The 20,298-nt window shown below is 35.3% G+C and overlaps 1 protein-coding gene across 1 annotated transcript in view; it reads left to right on the top strand.

Annotated features, from left to right (window-relative positions):
* LOC140147190 (uncharacterized) overlaps nt 1-20,019 on the top strand; it is a 114,581-nt gene extending 94,562 nt beyond the window's left edge. The window contains exons 82-92 of the mRNA XM_072168970.1: nt 1,381-1,527; nt 1,949-2,056; nt 2,681-2,791; nt 3,236-3,346; nt 4,096-4,206; nt 7,118-7,228; nt 9,939-10,073; nt 15,544-15,657; nt 16,020-16,340; nt 17,275-17,739; nt 19,979-20,019. Coding sequence (XP_072025071.1) covers nt 1,381-1,527; nt 1,949-2,056; nt 2,681-2,791; nt 3,236-3,346; nt 4,096-4,206; nt 7,118-7,228; nt 9,939-10,073; nt 15,544-15,657; nt 16,020-16,340; nt 17,275-17,739; nt 19,979-20,019 — 1,775 coding nt within the window. The remainder of the gene's footprint in view (nt 1-1,380; nt 1,528-1,948; nt 2,057-2,680; nt 2,792-3,235; nt 3,347-4,095; nt 4,207-7,117; nt 7,229-9,938; nt 10,074-15,543; nt 15,658-16,019; nt 16,341-17,274; nt 17,740-19,978) is intronic.
* Nucleotides 20,020-20,298: the final 279 nt, after the last annotated feature.

Raw genomic sequence — 20,298 nt, 5'->3', positions numbered from 1 at the left:
GCTCTGCGTGCTAGCCAGAGGCTTCAACATAAAAAGTCCAAATTTTGATATATTTTCTCAAAATATCAAGAGCTATCTTAAGAACCACTGAACCAATCCTAGGCTTGTTTGTATTCATTTTAATGTATTTTTTATGCTGATTCCAAATATGGTCATGAAAATTTACAATTCTGAATTTTTTTGAATTTTTAACAAAATTTTAAAACTTGTCGTCTGCGGTCGACACCCACGTGGAGAGAGTTAATTGTTAAATTTTCCTTCACTTGATCAAACAAACGGTAATTGGAATGATTATTACTAGTAAATGACCCAGACTTTGCTGATTATGATGCTTTCTTAGATTCTTCAATGCCACATGCCAATATACAGCTCTTTAGAACTGTAGTAGCATCAGCAGATCTCCAATCTTGGAAAAAAATACTTGGAACACTTGGCACACTTTGTCGAAATTATGTGCAGAATTTGTTATGATCATGGATATGATGTATATTGTGGTTGGGAACAAAATAGCATCTACAACAATGATTTACCCTTCCCCTCTTCCCATCAATCAATGTTGGAACGCATTGGAAAACTGCTTAAGATGTTGGCATTTCCCAACATTGAACGGGGGAGAGGGGTGGTAGTTGTCTGTTCTTTACATGAAAGTGTTCTAAGACTATTTTTCTGAGATTGTAGGTTTAGGGATTCAATCATGTTTCACCGTTGTTCATCACCGATTAACAACGATGCGTCCGTGTCGTCTGAGTGGTAAACCACACAGACGCGCCGGACGCGAGTTGTTAATTGGTGATGAACAACGGTGAAACATGATTGAATCCCTTTCAACAACGAAACAAGCTAAAGATGTCTAATTTACATAATTCTTTCATTCGAATGTCTGTTTGTCATTGCCACTCAACCTTACAAGAAGATCGCGGTATTTCTCTGTTGATATCAGCAATAAAACTAAAGAATAAAGTGGTAATATTTAGCTGCTTCCGCCAACATAAGTGACTTCATGTTTACGCATACGTTCCAGGCATGACAAATTTTACGCGCTCATGCATAACACGTACGTGTAACCTTGCGTTCGCGTATACGCTATACGCTTACTGCAAAAGTATGTGTTCATCACGGATTAACAACGGTTGGCTCCTGTACAAAAGTATAGGAAGAGTTGTTGAATGTGTCATCATTGCTGCTGAAAGAAAGTATAACTGCAAATTGTAATCCTCAGCTGGCTTGTACTTCAAGTTTATGATAGTACCACCAACCATAATTCAAATACCTAAGATCTATGATGAGATCCAGCATTGCAATCGCTAGAGTATTATTATCTATTGATGTGTTAATTGTATGTGAAAGAATTACGGTAATGTATTTTTTCTAAATCTTTAGGTATCACAACACCTACCATATCAACTGTGGAACCATCTACACCTGCAGTCACCATGACAACAGTGGTACCATCTACACCTGCAGTTACCATGACAACAGTGGTACCATCTACACCTCCAGACACTATGATGACAACTCCACCTTTACGTAAGAAGTTTTTAAATTATGTTGTCATACATACATACATGTAGACATAAGTTGGCTGGGCATATTGTTGTAACTATGGTATTGGTCAACTTTCAATTGTTTTGACTCCTCAATTAGTACTCTCAGCCATATTATTAAAGGATGTATGATAGTAATGCCTACCCAGCAGTTACAAAAATGTTCTGAAAATGTTGTAAACGTGTTTTTTATTTAAAACATTTTGATAACATTTAAATGTCAGATTATATAAAGGTTATGAAAACATTTTTAAAATGTTTTATATTAAAAAACACTACAAAAACATTTTTTAAATGTTGTCGAAATGTAAGTGTGAATATTTTTTGTAAACATTTTTGCAAATATTTTGTCAATTCGTACATAAGATACAACTATAGTAAAATATCATATTTGTCTTTTTTAGCACCATGTCCTGGGAGACAGGCAAGATGTGACAATGGAGTGTGTATACCTTCAAGATTCTTCTGTGATGGGTTTTTTGACTGTCCAGATGGCAGTGATGAAATGAATTGTAAGTAATTGTCAGTCGGTTACCTGGATAGCATAATAGCATGTGCACACATGTACATACTTATGTTGATATGTAGCATTGTCAGATCTTCTTAAAGTCTCACTCAGTGATCCCAGCGCAAGTATAAAAAAATTAAAATTTTATTGTACAATAATAGTTGTAGCATTGTCAGATCTTCTTAAAGTCCCACTCAGTGATCCCAGTGCAAGTATAAAAAAATTAAAATTGTATTGACGAAGATGAAGCCCCATTCAAATAAATGTAGCTAATTTATATATTGTCAGTATGTAAATTACAGATTCATGTAAATGTCTTATTTTGTCTTAAATGCATGGATTTTGGCTTAATAACTAGCAGGTTATGTTAGCACATCTATTAAAATGTCATAGGTACCAAAATCTGAGTTTTGATGATTTTTATGATCATCCGGATGAGCAAATCACTGAATGCAGTGCTTGCATACTTAATAAAATATCATATAGACATTTCTTTCTTTTACTAACCATGCTAACATTTACCAAGTAATATGAAATCCAATAATACCATATTCTCTCTAATTGACAAGATGCTTCATGCTTCATGACTAATCTACAAGTACATCAATACACCGTTTAATTATTGCAGGTCCATGTGATAATGAAGGTGAATTCCGCTGTGACAATACCAGATGTGTTCCTCCTGATGAGATATGTAATGGGATGGATGATTGTGGTGACAATTCTGATGAGATAAATTGTAAGTTACTTTTGTATAGAACTTTTCTCTTTGTTCAAATTGAACACTTTTGTAATTAAAATGCTAATTACACATTAATGCTGATAATGTTACTCTTAGCGTCATCAGTGCCAGTCACAGATCTTTTGAAATACAGCAGCCGCAGCAGGTATCCTCATCAGTTCTGACAAGACAGAGTAAACGACTACAAATTGTTATCCAACACTTGCAGGTTGTGGCAGTAACATGCTGCAAATATCTGGAATCTATGATGTAATCCAACACTTGAAGGTTGTAGCAGTACCATTAACCATGCTGCAAATATCTGGGATGCATGACGGTTGTTGCAGTAACGTCAACCATGGGTCTATGATGAGATCCAGCAATTTGAATCCGTAGAATATTTATTGATTTGTTAATTGATTTAAATGTGAAAGAATGATATATATTGTGAATTCTCTATAGGTAACATTACAGCTAACATATCAACAGTGGTACCATCTACACCTCCAGTCACTGTGACAACAGTTGCACCAACTGCACCTCCAGTCACCATGATGACATCATCCCCTTTACGTAAGAAATTTTTAATGATGTGATAGACATAGACATGTACAATGTACATTCTCTTGTTTTTTAGAAAAATTGTTGTTCAATTTTGTTCCTGCAATTTAAAAATCATTTTTGCGTAAAGAGATGAGAACTTAGCATATTCTTGTCTTTGAGAACAGTAACTTGTGTTTGAGCATATGTTAAACCATGGTTGACATACTGGTGTTAACAGTCAGCACTCATGAGATAGTGACTTAGGTTTCTGTTTCTTACTGGCTCTCTGGGCCAGAGAGATTGTAAATCTACTGACCCAGCAATAAATTGACTCGCCCAGATTTGTCAATAATTTCTACTGCAAAAGCAAGCAACTGACAACCAAGTTAATTCCATTTCCCATTTTAGGATATATCCCTCTGTGATAGCATTTTAATCACAATGTGATTGGTCACATTATATTGTTCTTCACTGGTCTTGGTATTTTTAGCCAATAATTTGGGGCCTGTGTAATTAACAATTGCAAATCCTGTCTATACTAATCAGTATTCTACGGTCATCCAGACGGTGTACGAAAAAGCTGGAAGTACAATCGCTGTATACAATCCCAACTTGTGACTCAAGAATAATAGATAGTTGAAAAATTAAAATATAAATTACACAGAGGTATACCACAAACTATTGCAAATTATTTTGTATACCTTATTACATAGGTTTACACTATTAAGCAATAAGTTTGGAAAAGACTAAACACCAAGGAATTTTATTTTGTTGAATAGCTCCATGTGGTAGACATACAGAAAGGAGATGTGACAATGGAGTGTGTATACCTTCAGAATTCTTCTGTGATTTATATTTTGACTGTTCAGATGGCAGTGATGAAAATACTTGTAAGTGTGTGGTCTGTTAGTCCGTTACCTGGATAGCATTCATCTTGTAGAAGTAATACCACTTTGATGTAGCATGTGCACATTTGATCATGGTGAAGCCATTTCTTTCATTAATCCACATTTTTGCAGCATTGTAGCAACAGTACAGTAGTTGCAGCACTGTCAGATCTTATTAGGAAATTGTAGCAGCAGTTGTCAGATCTTTTTAAGAGCATTGTAGCAATTGCATGGTAGTTGTAGCATTGTCAGATCTTTTTAAGAGCATTGTAGCAATTGTGTGGTAGTTCTAGCATTGTCAGATCTTTTTAAGAGCATTGTAGCAATTGTATGGTAGTTGTAGCATTGTCAGATCTTTTTAAGAGCATTGTAGCAATTGCATGGTAGTTGAAGCATTGTCAGATCTTTTTAAGAGCATTGTAGCAATTGTATGGTAGTCGCAGCATTGTCAGATCTTTTAAGAGCATTGTAGCAATTGTATGGTAGTTGCAGCATTGTCAGATCTTTTTAAGAGCATTGTAGCAATTGTATGGTAGTTGTAGCATTGTCAGATCTTTTTAAGAGCATTGTAGCAATTGTATGGTAGTTGTAGCATTGTCAGATCTTTTTAAGAGCATTGTAGCAATTGTATGGTAGTTGCAGCATTGTCAGATCTTTTTAAGGGCATTGTAGCAACTGTATGGTAGTTGCAGCATTGTCAGATCTTTTAAAGAATATTGTAGCAATTGTATGGTAGTTGCAGCATTGTCAGATCTTTTAAAGAGCATTGTAGCAATTGTATGGTAGTTGCAGCATTGTCAGATCTTTTTAAGAGCATTGTAGCAATTGTATGGTAGTTGTAGCATTGTCAGATCTTTTAAGAGCATTGTAGCAATTGTATGGTAGTTGTAGCATTGTCAGATCTTTTTAAGAGCATTGTAGCAATTGTATGGTAGTTGCAGCATTGTCAGATCTTTTTAAGGGCATTGTAGCAATTGTATGGTAGTTGTAGCATTGTCAGATCTTTTAAAGAGCATATTGTAGCAATTGTATGGTAGTTGCAGCATTGTCAGATCTTTTAAAGAATATTGTAGCAATTGTATGGTAGTTGCAGCATTGTCAGATCTTTTAAAGAGCATTGTAGCAATTGCATGGTAGTTGCAGCATTGTCAGATCTTTTTAAGAGCATTGTAGCAATTGTATGGTAGTTGTAGCATTGTCAGATCTTTTTAAGAGCATTGTAGCAATTGTATGGTAGTTGTAGCATTGTCAGATCTTTTTAAGAGCATTGTAGCAATTGTATGGTAGTTGCATTGAAGTACAGCAGATGTAGTATTGTCAGATCTTCATGTGGACATTGTAGCAATATCTTCGTAAGGGCATTGAAGCAACAGTACAGTAGCTGAAGCTTTGTCAGGCCTTCAGAAGGGCAGTATAGCAACAGTAAAGTAGTTGTAGCTTTGCCAGATGTTCTTAAGGACATTGTAGCAAATAGTATTAAGTGCATCCCTGCATAGTCTTTTAGTCACCTGGATAGCATTCACCTTGTAGAAGTAACACCAATTGACATAGCACTTGCACATTCATTTTAACATGTTGTAAATACTTCTTTTTTTAACTCACAATTTTTCAGCATTATGAAGTCAAACAGTATTTCTAGCTTTGACAGATCTGGGTGTCAGACCTTCGTAAGGGCAATGTAGGAACAGTACAGTAGTTGTAGCTTTGGCAGATCTTCTGAAGGGCATTGTAGTAACACACAGGTGTTGCATAGCCCATTTGGTTTCCTTGAGACAGTGTTGTCAGTGCATTCTCCAGTGCATGTAGTATTAAATTGGGCACATTGGCTCAAAGAACTAGCATATTTAGACACATGATCAAAAATGGTATATCTGTACACACGCAAAGTAACTCTGACAAAGGCATTTTGAGGTTCATCTGTTGTATAATCTTTGGGGTCTGCTTGAGTTTTATTTCTTATATGTGACCGTACAGCACAAATGAGCCGTTAATTCCCTAAATTGTATTCTGAGTTACAGTGTAAAATGTGCATGCAGGTCGTATTCATCTGCATCTCTAGCTGGCGCGACATCTATCTCATTTTGATAGTCAAACACCAACCAATAATCTTATTGTTGAAGAGGAAAATAAGCTTCTACCTTAGATGGCAATAGAATTTTTAATAGCTCTGGTCTTTGTTTGCTTTGGCTAAATCCTGTTCAAGTGGTGGGTTACCAGGCATTGTATTTTGTATAAGTATGTATAACCAACAATTAACAACCAGAGAACTTTCTTGAACCTCGTTGACTTGGGGATGATTTGATATGACCGCCAGTTATGACTGTTTGATATTTATTGCCAGCAATGTGGAAAAAGAGACACACGTAGAAACGAAAAAAGCAACCATTTTGTTGAAGGAGCAAAGTTCAACAGACCATAACCCCGCTACTGGATATCGTTTGAAGTCAAATAAAATAATATACCATTTTAAAGCTTATGATGTATATTTTCTAAACACGAAATAAAACAGTTTTGACCGGGGGAGGAATTTACGGCTCATTCGCCGTGACAGGTCACATATATTTATACCATTGTGGTAAGTAGTTTCTCAAATGAATCTATAGCACCTCTATAATGTCATGCACATCTCAAACCACTGCTGCTATAGTGGATATCCCATCAGTTCACTTCCTCTATGCATGCTACAGTGGGACACATCATGATCCATGTTATCCTTTCCATCAAATTCCAGCCAGTTACTCTTGTATGCACTAAGCTGCAGTGATAAGCACTAGGATTAAATACTATGGCACTACTGATTTTGAGTAAAATTCTACCTTATGATCTTATAATCTTGTATATGAATCAACATCTATGGCTTTCCACAAATGTGTCCTCCATACATAACTTAATCTTAATGAATCATTTTATTTAGGTCCATGCCCTAATGAAGGTGACTTCAAATGTAGAAATCTTCTATGTATATCACCTGATATGGTCTGTAATGGAATGAATGATTGTAGAGATAATTCTGATGAAGAACAATGTAAGTCAGTCTTACTTGGATAATGCCTGCATCTTAAAGCTAGCTGTGCTTATATGCATAAATATCATATTAGTCTTATTTTGGAATATGTCTTAAAGCTGTAGCTATGCTTATATGTATAAATAGCATATTAGTCGTATTTGCAATATGACAGCATCTTAAAGCTAGCTATATACTTACCATATAAGTAGCACTTTAGTCTTACTTGGAATATGCCAGCATCTTAAAGCTAGTTCTGCTTACACATAATTATAAGTAGCACATTAGCCTTACTTGGAATATGCCAGCATCTTAAAGCTAGCTCTGCTTACATAAGCAGTAGCACATTATTCTTACTTGGAATGTGCCAGCATCTTAAAGCTAGCTCTGCTTACATATAAGTAGCACATTATTCTTACTTGGAATATGCCAGCATCTTAAAGCTAGCTCTGCTTACATATAAGTAGCACATTATTCTTACTTGGAATGTGACAGCATCTTAAAGCTAGCTCTGCTTACATATAAGTATCACATTATTCTTACTTGGAATATGACAGCATCTTAAAACTAGCTCTAGCATTTCCTATGCCTCTTTATTAATTATAACCATGTAAAAATTTCTTCTGATTTACATTTTCTGTATATGACACAGGTGTATATAACAATGATGTTCAATTTTATCTCAAGGTTCTTAACCTGCAGTACCACTTATATGAATGGATAAATTAATTTCTTGCCTTTTTTCACTTTTTCACTTTTATATTTTCAGGTTTATTTTACACTTCTGTCTTTCAAAATACTTGAGTAAAGCCAAAGATCTTATACTATGAGATAAGACACTCAGTACAATTAACATGCAAACGGCCTATACCGATGTGAGGACAGAAAATGTGACTCTCGTGCTAGTCTCTCACACAACCAGCTAATTATGTGGTCCTGACACTCGTCGTTCATAACCGCCAGGACCACATAATTAACTGGTTGTGCAGGAGACCAGCACGAGAGTCACATTTTCTGTCCTTCGGAGTGTCGCATGCTTGGTAAAGCACTCTGTATTAAAGTAATCCCCTCCTGTATCTAACTGAGCATTAACTGAGTTTTATTTCAGTTCCGTACAAGCTGATTGCAGAAATATTGAATTAAAACAAGAGAGCTCTAATTTACAACAAAAAGAAGAAGACAAATAAAAGATTCATTTTAAAAATCATTCAATATACCTTTGTTATGTGATGATTTTTACAAGACCAATTAGAGATCTCTTGTACTTGTGAACACAGGTGAACCGTGTCTTGCTCTCCTTTCCAGAAAAATACAGAACTAATTTTTTTGGATTAAACAAATATTATCAATTTCTGCCAAATGAAACATAGCTAAATCCTAATCCTTTAGTTAGTCCTAACTGGCAATTAAAGTCAAATTTTAATATTTTTTCCATTTGAGGTAAAAGGATCCAAAAACATGCAATTTTGCATGTTTTCTTACAATTGCAGTGACAAAACTGTAAGACTTGGCACAAGTCTGCATTCAAAATCTTGAGTATAGGCTAAGATTTAGCTCTTAATTTTAATATTATTATGTTATTTTTGCTAATTGGTTATGAAAAAAATTGGAAAATGTGTTTTCAAAAAATTAGAATGCATAACTTGAAATTAGTCTTTGTTCAAGTCTTTGGACCTGATTGTCACAGAATATGAAAAAGGTCGAAAAACACCCTAAAAATGCATGTTTTTGGCCCTTATTTCCAACAATTGACTAAAATTTGACTTTTATTGCCAGTTAGGACTACCTAAAGGATTAGGATTAAGCTATGTTTCATTTGGCAAAACCAGATAATATTTTTCTAATCCAAACAAATTAATTCTGTATTTTTTTGGAATGGGGAGTAGTAACTACTTATTCACCCGTCAGTGTCATTTAAAGATTCATGTATTTTTGGCAGATGCTAAATTATAAAAATAACAATAAAATCAATCATATATCACATAATCTTGATATGATTGTATTGTGCCTCCAGTGGATTACAGAAGTCTAAGAACAGATTCACATATATTTCTCTTAGAGGGCATGCCATTGCTGTGTATCAGCCTCTATGTACTATGTGACCATGTTGCCGTTGAATCACGGGTTCAAGCCGTAGCTGTGCCCAAGGACTATGCGCACAAGGTTTATCCCTATCCATGCTCACTGCCACAGGTTTTCTCCGGGATCTCCAGTTTCCTTCTGCTTTCAAAATCAGTGATTAGCTGGTTGGTTATCAAAAACTTCCTTTAAAAAAAATCGGTGATTAGTTGTTTGGTTAACAAAAACTTCCTTCACCCAATGGAATTTGGGGAGCTGCACAGATAAATGGTGGATGTTACAATCTAAGTGTGGATAGGTTTGCTATTCTGGCTGCACAATGCCTAGTTGATGCAATCTGATTGTGATGATTCATCATGGCAGCGAAATTACAGCGCTATATAAATACCAAAATTTAACCCAATGGAATTTGAGGCAAGGTGGCCATGGTTTCACAGTGCTTGCAAAGCAGCCACTCAGTACAGGGAGGTTGATAGAGTCATTTAAGATAAATATTAGGATGGAATTAAGATGAATCTGATTCATCCTAATAGAATAAGGGTGAATCTTGTCCCAATATTAGCTTTGAAGATCAGATTTTATGGGCAGTTTTCATTTTAAATGAAATGTTATGTCTTATTACTTGACCTCCTTTGTTTTTGTTTGTTTCTAGGTGACCCAGTAACTACAGCAGCACCATGTCCAGCTAATATGTTTGATTGCGGGGAAGAGACGTGTATACCAGAGGCATGGGTGTGTGATGGTAGGGATGATTGTGGCAATTTAGCAGATGAAATGAACTGTACAGGTGAGTAAAAACTATGGTCAATTATCATGATTATAGCAAAACCCTACCGCAGAATGTGGCCATGTGGCCTATGGGCAACGATAAGTAAGGGGTGCGTTTCCAAACTCAAAAATAGCGCAAGTATACAAAATAAACTTATAAGATGAGCAAATATCGCCAGGTCTGAATGCTGTACCGGCATATAGGCTGAATTCATGTATGGTTAGAGAGAACAGGCATAGAATATTTAATATTCTAATCTATGTGTTATTAATTTATGATCAATATCTATTTTTTACCAATTAGTTTTTGATTATATATGTTAGGTTTATGTATCCAATGTTTATTGTCTGACTTTTACTTGTAGTAATGCAGGGTGCATGTAATTGATTGCTTACAAGGAATGTTTTGAGCAATTTTTAATAATTGATGAAACAATTTACAGTAGTTTAATCACTGCTGTAAATGCTATTATCAATCAAGCATGAGTCCATCTTGCATATAAATCTGCTTTCAAATTTATAATTGATGTTTGGAACCAAGGAGCCAATTTTAATCCTTCCCCATAATCATGGCTTTGAGCAACATTTGATTTTTGGATTTGAGTACCGTGGTATAAACCATACTAGTTTGGCCTCATACAGTGACAATTGTTATTCTGTCAATTTGAAAAAGGAAAACAAAATAAATACAAAAATGTTGGATGCGTATCTAATTGCAATTCTCAACAATTATTTAGGAATGTGGGGGGGGGGGGGGGGGGGAGGGTGGCAGTGTTACTTTCAAGATGGCCAAAATTGGACAACAATGGCTAAAAATAATTTGTATTATATTTGCTGTTTAAAACATACTTTTCATCGCTAATAAGTATATGGTCAATTCCAGCAAAAGCGGGACAAAATTCTCTCTATGTTAACTTTCCACTTTAAAATGTCATTAATAAAGGAAATCACGTTATTGATGGAGCTTATCATGTCACGTCCAATGTGCTCTCTTTGAGTATATAGACCTTTACTAGCAAGTCATACCAGGGGACAAGTTATGATGGCTTAAATGAATTGGCGTTACCCACGAATTCAAAGATAAAGCACCATATATGTGACCGTACACCACGAATGAGCAGTAAATGTCCTCAATTGTATTCTGAGTTACAGTGTAAAATGGGCATGAAGGTCGTATTCATAGGTACCTCAATTTGGTGCTACGTGTACCTCATTTAATGAGATACACGTAGCACCAAATTGAAATACCTATGAATATGACCTTCATGCCCATTTTACACTGTAACTCAGAATACAATTGAGGACATTTACGGCTCATTCGTGGTGTACGGTCACATATGTCATTGAATGTCCTTCAATCAAAATGAAATTATTACCGTTAGAAAGACGTTTGCATGATCTCGCATCATATGTAAAACGATTGAATTCCAACAAAGTTTGTGGACTCTAGAGGCCATTAAGTCAATTTGGCTAATAATTTTGTTACCCGCGTATCAAAAATAAAATGATCGTTCTGAAAAATGTTAAGTGAATATGCCATAAATGACTATATCATGAAACGAAGTTTCGTTCTATAATTCTGAGGTCCAAGTGATTATTTTATGCAAATACATTTTACCCATGAAATTCCATAAAATCAAATTTGACGTTACCCACGTATCAACTGTTACCCACGAGTCCAGCAAATATAATTGCCATAACTTAAATTAACATTTAATGATTTTGGACACTGAATTTAGTTTGACAAGCGCTTAAAATTGTAAATCGTAAAAATATGTTCACCGCTTTAAAAAAGAATCTCTGACGGTTTAAACTTTTGATACCCACGAATCCCGAATAGATGCTAACCTTGAAAAACAAGGAGATTGTTTATTTTAAGTTTAAATCAGCACATATTCAAGCCATGGGTATGCTATAATTTTTACAGTACTTACATTTTATGCACCTAAGAAACGCAAACCCCAAACGGTACTATAGTACTTATAGCTTTACACACGAATTCGGCGTTACCCACGAATCCAAGGATTTACTCGTAAATTATATGTTTCTTATGCATCTTTACATTTTGAAAACATGCGAAATAGGTTCCAAAACAGTCCTGTTTAATAGCGTCCTCTTGAAGGTATACTGAAGCTGTATCATGAAGTTTTGATTGATTATCCTAAATTACCATTTTTTGGGTAAATGCAATTGGTTAGAGTAACGGGAATCATTGAAACACAATGGAGGAATAACCGCATGATGGTTTCCAACCTTCTGTAATATTTTCTATTTTGCCACTTACCAATACATACCTTCAAATATGTGTTACCCACGAACATTTTGGTTACCCACGAATCCCTACTTAAATTATAGTTAACAATGTATTGATAGTGTTTTAGTTCATAGGAACTGTCAAACACGAGTTAATAGAATATTGCTGCATGAAAATATGGAATGATTTTACTTAAAATAATAATATAAAACTGTTTGCTCTGTGTATTTGAATTTGGCAACTTCATTATTCTCAACATTTTTATACCCAAAATGCCATAATGATCAATTCTAAATATTCCATGTAGTTTGTATTTTGATTAAAATTCATTTTAGTGCCATTGCAGCCTGAATTATTGACATACGGAAAAGCAATTTTTATTTTTATTAAAAAAATTAATAGGAATTGCTATTTTTCAGACGCTGTTACCCTACGAATCCATCCGAGATCCTCATCCTCATGACGAGATACAAAATCTAACTTTATATTTCTATGAAGCATTTATTCTAATCTTTCAAATAATACAGTAATGTTAAATGACAGCCACTTTGGAAAGAGTTCAAGAATTGACACAATCTTAACTGTACACCTGGTTCTTTCTTAAAATTTGTAATAACCAAATTATTTCTTTGTAGATATATGTAATAAAATTCTATTTTACGTTCAAAGTCTTCACCGATTTCTAGTGTATATGAGTCACACATAAAAAATTGAAAGATATTAAAGAAAGTGAAATTTTATGGCGTACAACAGGTGAAAAAGGCTTGAATTGTGGGTAACATGCATATGCGCATTTAACACTTTATTTGGTCTAGCAAGAAAAGTTATTTTTCAATCCGATGGCACTTCCACCTGATGATTCACTAGATATGATCGTCTCATTTGATAAGTCTAGAATTGAAAAGGAAAACATTTTTAAATGGCCCCAGAGAGAATTTTGTCCACCTTTGGCTGGAATTGACCATATATGCTGAAGAGGGGAATCTCTAATGCAAATGTCATCAAGTTTCTTTTTATACTTAAACTGTAAAATGCAAAGCATTGTGTGTGGCTTTATGTAACATACATGAATTCATTAACTGTGCACATTCCTGATCAGTATGCTATAATTATACTCTTGTGTGTGGTTTGTGAATGTTATCCATACAGCTATTTCACACTGTGCTCATTTAATTGCCTTTCCAAGTATAAATACTATTTTTGTTGTTTGATATACAGTATTTTCTTGTTTGTCCCAGAGAAGAGCAGCAAATCTGCTTGAAATGTTGATTTTATCTGTCTTTTTTTGTTGTCCCAATTATTGTCCCAATGTACCTCTTGTATTAATTGTTCAGTTTGATTTTGTCAGTTCTTGTTGTCTTGCAGTCTATTGTTGTTATTCCATTGTCATTGTTTGGTGGAACATGGTGTCAATTGTTGAATTAGTCTCGTATGCAGTGATACATTATTGTCCCAATGTACCTCTTGTATTATTGTTCAGTTTGATTTTGTCAGTTCTTGTTGTCTTGCAGTCTATTGTTCTTATTCCATTGTCATTGTTTGGTGGAACATGGTGTCAATTGTTGATTTAGTCTGGTACGCAGTGATACATTATTGTCCCAATGTACCCCTTGTATTATTGTTCAGTTTGATTTTGTCAGTTCTTGTTGTCTTGCAGTCTATTGTTCTTATTCCATTGTCATTGTTTGGTGGAACATGGTGTCAATTGTTGATTTAGTCTGGTACGCAGTGATACATTATTGTCCCAATGTACCCCTTGTATTATTGTTCAGTTTGATTTTGTCAGTTCTTGTTGTCTTGCAGTCTATTGTTCTTATTCCATTGTCATTGTTTGGTGGAACATGGTGTCAATTGTTGAATTAGTCTGGTACGCAGTGATTCATTATTGTCCCAATGTACCTCTTGTATTATTGTTCAGTTTGATTTTGTCAGTTCTTGTTGTCTTGCAGTCTATTGTTCTTATTCCATTGTCATTGTTTGGTGTAACATGGTGTCAATTGTTGAATTAGTCTCGTATGCAGTGATACATTATTGTCCCAATGTACCCCTTGTATTATTGTTCAGTTTGATTTTGTCAGTTCTTGTTGTCTTGCAGTCTATTGTTCTTATTCCATTGTCATTGTTTGGTGTAATATGGTGTCAAGTGTTGAATCAGTCTGGTATGCAGTGATACATTATTGTCCCAATGTACCTCTTGCATTATTGTTCAGTTTGATTTTGTCAGTTCTTGTTGTCTTGCAGTCTATTGTTCTTATTCCATTGTCATTGTTTGGTGTAATATGGTGTCAAGTGTTGAATCAGTCTGGTACGCAGTGATACATTATTGTCCCAATGTACCTCTTGCATTATTGTTCAGTTTGATTTTGTCAGTTCTTGTTGTCTTGCAGTCTATTGTTCTTATTCCATTGTCATTGTTTGGTGTAATATGGTGTCAAGTGTTGAATTAGTCTGGTACGCAGTGATACATTATTGTCCCAATGTACCTCTTGTATTATTGTTCAGTTTGATTTTGTCAGTTCTTGTTGTCTTGCAGTCTGTTCTTATTCCATTGTCATATTTATTTGCATGTTTTAGCTTTTGTGGGTTTTGGAATTGGTAATTTTTGGCTATCAGTCTTTACCATCTTCTATGCTGACATCCTGCTTATTGTTCTTGTTCCTGGTGATTTTACATGTCTCCCTGCATCAAGTGGGCATGCCATGCTCATTTCATTCCAGCTCTTTGCATATTCATGATATCTATACAACAGTGTCACACTAGCAATGGATAAGATTAAAATCAGGGAAAATATGAAACAATATCCAATGGGGGAATAACATAAACGTATAAAGTTAAAAACTCTGTTAACTTTGTTTATACGTTTTGTGTTATTCCCCCATTGGAAATCGATGTTGTGTCATATTTTCCTGTTTTTGATTGTGAAGGGTTACTCATTCTTTAATTTTTCTTGACAATTTTTCATTTGCCCGCCCTATTCCTTTTAAAGGAATTTTTATTCTATCCTATACAACTTTTGTGGCAATCTCCTATTTATTCTGAGCTATTCTGTGTGTCTCATTTGATGCTGCTGCTTCTTTGCATTCATCTGATGCTGATGCTTCTTTGCATTCATCTGATACTGTTGCTTCTTTGCATTCCTCTGCCTTCTCCATCTTATCTCAATTGGTGTTGCTACATCTATAACCATCTGACATAAAGATGGATTCTGAAGAGTTTTGTATGTTTTGCTGGATAGCTTCTTGTTCAGCTGAGATGTTCCGCTGTGCTAGTGGTGGATGTATTCCTCTGGATTATTCATGCGATGGGGAAGTTGACTGCTTTGATGGAAGTGATGAACAGGATTGTCCAGGTCTGTACCAAACTTCATTGTAATTGGTATTTGTTTTTCTTTATGTTTACATTATGTCTGGTATATTGTGTTGTTGTTTTAGTCTTCTATTTGTTTATAATATCGGAGTGGGGTGAATATCATTTAAGGTTTTTGATGATAATGAACTTGCCAACTGAAATAAATTGGTGGCATATGAACACATTCATCACAATTAAGTAATACACAGTGCACAATACAATACTACTGCAGAAACAATGATTATGATCTAATATGGCTGTAGTTTAGACAGGTTGTTTAGCTGTTAAAAGCGGTACAATCCAGTTGAAATCCATTGCATTGTTTTTAACCATGTTATTTTCTTTTATTCCAATTCACTGTAGATACATGTGACGAAATTGAAATTACACCATGTGTTCCATTTTCATCAAGCGGTTTTGGGATGTTCCCTAATTTCTTTGGGGATTCACATCTACAAGGAATAAATGTATATAGCTCTCTTTTCCAAGACCTAGAGTGTAACCCAGATTCCACACAGCTACTATGTTCACTGATATATCAAGACTGTGAAAGAGATAGCAGACGGTTGCCATGTCGACATTATTGTGAGGCTGTACTGGGTGATTGTGGCAGTTTTGGGCAGTATGTTAACTGTTCCCTGTTACCAACATTTAGCGATGATCCACTATGTATTCAACCAGATGGTATGTATTTTATTGCTTAGATAAATTGGCCTCAAAAAGAAACTTATAATTTTTCACAAGGTCATATCTTAAAATCCTGTTCATAAAAATGAACAAAAATTGCACACAGGATTACTTCAATACTCTACTTTAAACACATGTCAGTAACCAAGCAGCTGTCCAACTGACAACAGTAAAATGCACTGACACGGAACAGCTTCCGGGACCACATTCACAGGCGAATAATTGGAACCCAGCAAAAGAAATCTGTGAGAATGCGTACAGATCCGTACACAGGTGAGTAAGTGGAATAGTGTTGAACAGGGCTGCTTCTGCTTTTCACACATTTTCTTCAACATAATTCCATCTACTCACAGATTTCTTGTGTTGGTGCCAATTATTAGGCAGTGAATGTGGTCCAGGAAACTGTTCCATGTCAGTGCATTTTGCTGTTGTGTCTGTTGGACAACTGTTTGGTTACTGACCAGTGTTTAGAGTAGAGTATTGAAGTAATACTGTGTGCAATTTTTGTTCATTTTTATGGACAGGATTTTAAGATATGACCTTGTGAAAAATTATAAGTTTCATTTTGAGACCAGTTTACTTTTCTATGAAGTCCACATACATCCAACTCCCTGGATTAATCATGGTTCTTTTTTATCAGATAATGAACACGCTGCATCCAATCATTAACAGTATAGGTGCTATGTACTTTAAACTGGAATAGCAGTTTGGATTGCAAAAATTATTATTTAATTTTTTGGATTACAAAATTTACAACTCATATAAATTGATATTGCCAGTTATGATTGACAATTGTCAGATTATTTGGTATAAAATAATGGCTCATATTGTTTGTTCAATAATACATCACAAATGAAGTCAATATATTTATGTTTCACTAATATAGTTGTTTTTACGAAAATGTATGTTAATCAATAATCTTTTTTTGCAGCTGAGTGTGAAAACAGCGAGGCAATTTTCTATCGTCCATGTACTGATGAGTTACCATACACTCAAAGTGTTTTCCCCAGTGGTAGAGACCAAGGTGCTGCAGTGCAAGAATTTAGGATGCTACGCAGCATCCAATCCTGTCATGCAGATTCCAATCTTTTCTTTTGCACACAATTCTTTCCTGGCTGTCCTTCCACTGGTACTGCCTTACGTGACCCATGTAGGTCGTTCTGTGAGGCTGTCCGCGATTCATGCAGTGATGACTATCTTACTGCATCAGGAGATGCTTGGCCATTTGTATGCTCCAATTATCCTGACGATACCTGTATATCTATGAGCCCATCACCAGGCAGGAGTAGGAGAGACTCTGCATTGATGTCTTCAGTAGATATAGACTGGGATATTGTGAGGAAAAACTCAGAATCAGTCTTTGAATTTGTCCAAATTTCTCAACTGCTTCAAAATAGTAAGTATAGGTGTATGATTAGACCCGCAGGTGTATATAGGGGACAGCATGTGGACAAACAGGTGGAATGCATGGTAGGATTCCCTGGCTATTAAAGCAACCTGCAGGAGTAATGGTGACCTACCCTTTTTCCAACTTCTCGAAGCTTTTTTGTTTTTTGCTTGTCTACCACTGCTTATACTTTGCTTGCTTTGGGTTTTTTATTCGCCTATTTGCAGTTACAGGATGGATGTTATTTCAACATTGATTGCATTTGGTTTTGGTATTTATATTCCTGGTGGATGGTGGTGCATCGCTATGCTATTGAATGGTGAAATAGAAATTGCATGAACACATTTTGCACAATCCCAATATACTATACAACAATCACAATCCCATAGGTCCAGCACCAGGGACCCAGCTTTGGGAATATATATGCTCAGTTTTCTGTAATATAGTAAACTTGTTTTTTTCGCAGGAAATGGAAATGGCCCGTCTGTGTTGCACAGCTTAGGCTATATGTTATTCTAATGAGGGTTTTCCATCTAAATTGAAATGTGAATTTGGGTTACCACACTTATTTTCATATCTGATGCAATCTTCTAATATTTGTTCATATTTGTTGTAATCAATATCATTGGATGAGCATTAAAAACTTTTATGTTTTCAATGCTCATTCAATAATTTTAATGCTTATCCAATGATATTGATAACTAAAATTGAAATTAAAAGTTTAAACTTTCAAACTGTCAGTGGCGTAACCAGTGGGGTGGCCGGGGGGGCAAGCTGCCCCCCCCCCCGGACACAAAAAAACTGGGAAGAAGACCAAAAAATTGGGAAGGGGAAGGAGAGAAAAGAGGGAAGAAAAAAGGGAAGGAGAAGAGAAAAGAGGAAGAAGAGAAAGGGAAGAAGAAAAGAAAAAGAGGGAAAAAAGGGAAGGGAGAAGAGAAAAGGGAAGGAGAAGAGAAAAGGGAAGAAAGAGGGAATTTGAAATTTGTACTCTGAAACACTGATTTTTAGCTTCTAATATGCCAAAAACCAGGAGCTTCAGGGGCTCTGCCCCTTGACCCCCAGGGCTTTGCCCCTGGACCCCACCAGGGCTCCTAAGGCGGGCCCCTGGACCCCACCCGTTTAACGCTTTGCGGCACGCCGCTCGCGACTTTTGGTCAAGAATTGGGAAATATTTCAATCTTGCCCCCCGGAAGGTCAGGTCTGGTTACGCCCCTGCAAACTGTCAAAAGGTATAGAAAATGGTAGAAAAACTTCCTAGCACTGACCTTTTCGGTAAATCCCCTAAGTCTTTGCGAGTACACTTGACGTCACATCATTTGATGTCACGCCAACTTGCAATGCGTAATAACGATGTTCGCTAAAGATGTGCACATCGGCTTGATGCATACTGACGTTAAATGACGACATCTCAGGTGTACTCGCAGAGGCTTATGGGGTTTACCGAAATGGTCAATTTATAGTTGCAAGGTGACTGATTTCTAATGTCCTGATGTTTTCACTGGTATATCAATTTCATACTTATAAATATTAGACTAATTAGATCAGATTATATTGCATACCTATCTATTTGTTTTATTGAAATTGATTGTAGATTTTGTTGGATTGTGCCTTATTTAGCATTCGAATATGTAACCAGCTAAACATTTAGTGTGAGATATTTGAAGTTATTATCACAAATATTTTTGAAATTATTATAATTGGGATAAATTAGCAGCAATCTGTTATTTAGAGATGGACTGAGCTGGCTTTTGATATTTAAAATATGATATATATATATATATGATATTTGATATATAAAAAACATTTACAACACATGGAGTTTAGAAGAACTTTTGAAAAACACTATGACCCTTGAGCAAAACAGCTTGTTTGTCAGATTATTACAATGTTATTGTAACACTTACAGGATGTATCAAAATGATTGGTACCCATCAATTTTGATGTTTATTGAAAAGTCCGCCTCTTCCAAATGCAACATTGGATGCTCTCATAATGTCCAGAATATAGGCCTAATAGTTTATGACTTGTTATACAATTAATATACAAATTAGTTTGGATCTTATTTTGTCAGACTCATCCATTTATATCAATGAAAACTGATGAGTACCAATCATTTTGATACAAGTTGAAATCATGCTAAAAACATGAAATACATTTTAATTTTATGAATTTGAATAGTTGTTTAATTTAACAAAGTGTTGCTTGCAATCAAATACTAACTACTGTGTATATGTATCATTTATTTCAGAAATACAAACTACAGTCCTACCAACAACAGGTATGTTTTAAGTTCACACATTCGACAAATTATTTGATTTTGAAATTTGTCTCCTCAAAAGTCACATCATTGGGAAGGATAAAGTCAGGAAATATATCAGACATCCAGATATGGAGCTCTAGCAAAATACATGTAGTAAATGGAGTAAATCCTTGTGTAAAATTGGGTAGAACATTGTCAAAACATTTTTGTGTGTAAATCTGCTCATATGATAATGTATTCTTGATGTACAACATTTGTTACTGCATCCAAGTTATATTATGCTTTTGTCCTAAAAAAGTATATATGAA

The sequence above is a fragment of the Amphiura filiformis genome, chromosome 3 (genome assembly GCF_039555335.1).
Source record: "Amphiura filiformis chromosome 3, Afil_fr2py, whole genome shotgun sequence".
Taxonomy (NCBI): domain Eukaryota; kingdom Metazoa; phylum Echinodermata; class Ophiuroidea; order Amphilepidida; family Amphiuridae; genus Amphiura; species Amphiura filiformis.
Note: the sequence above shows the minus strand (reverse complement) of the source record. Positions and strands in the feature narration are given on the sequence as shown.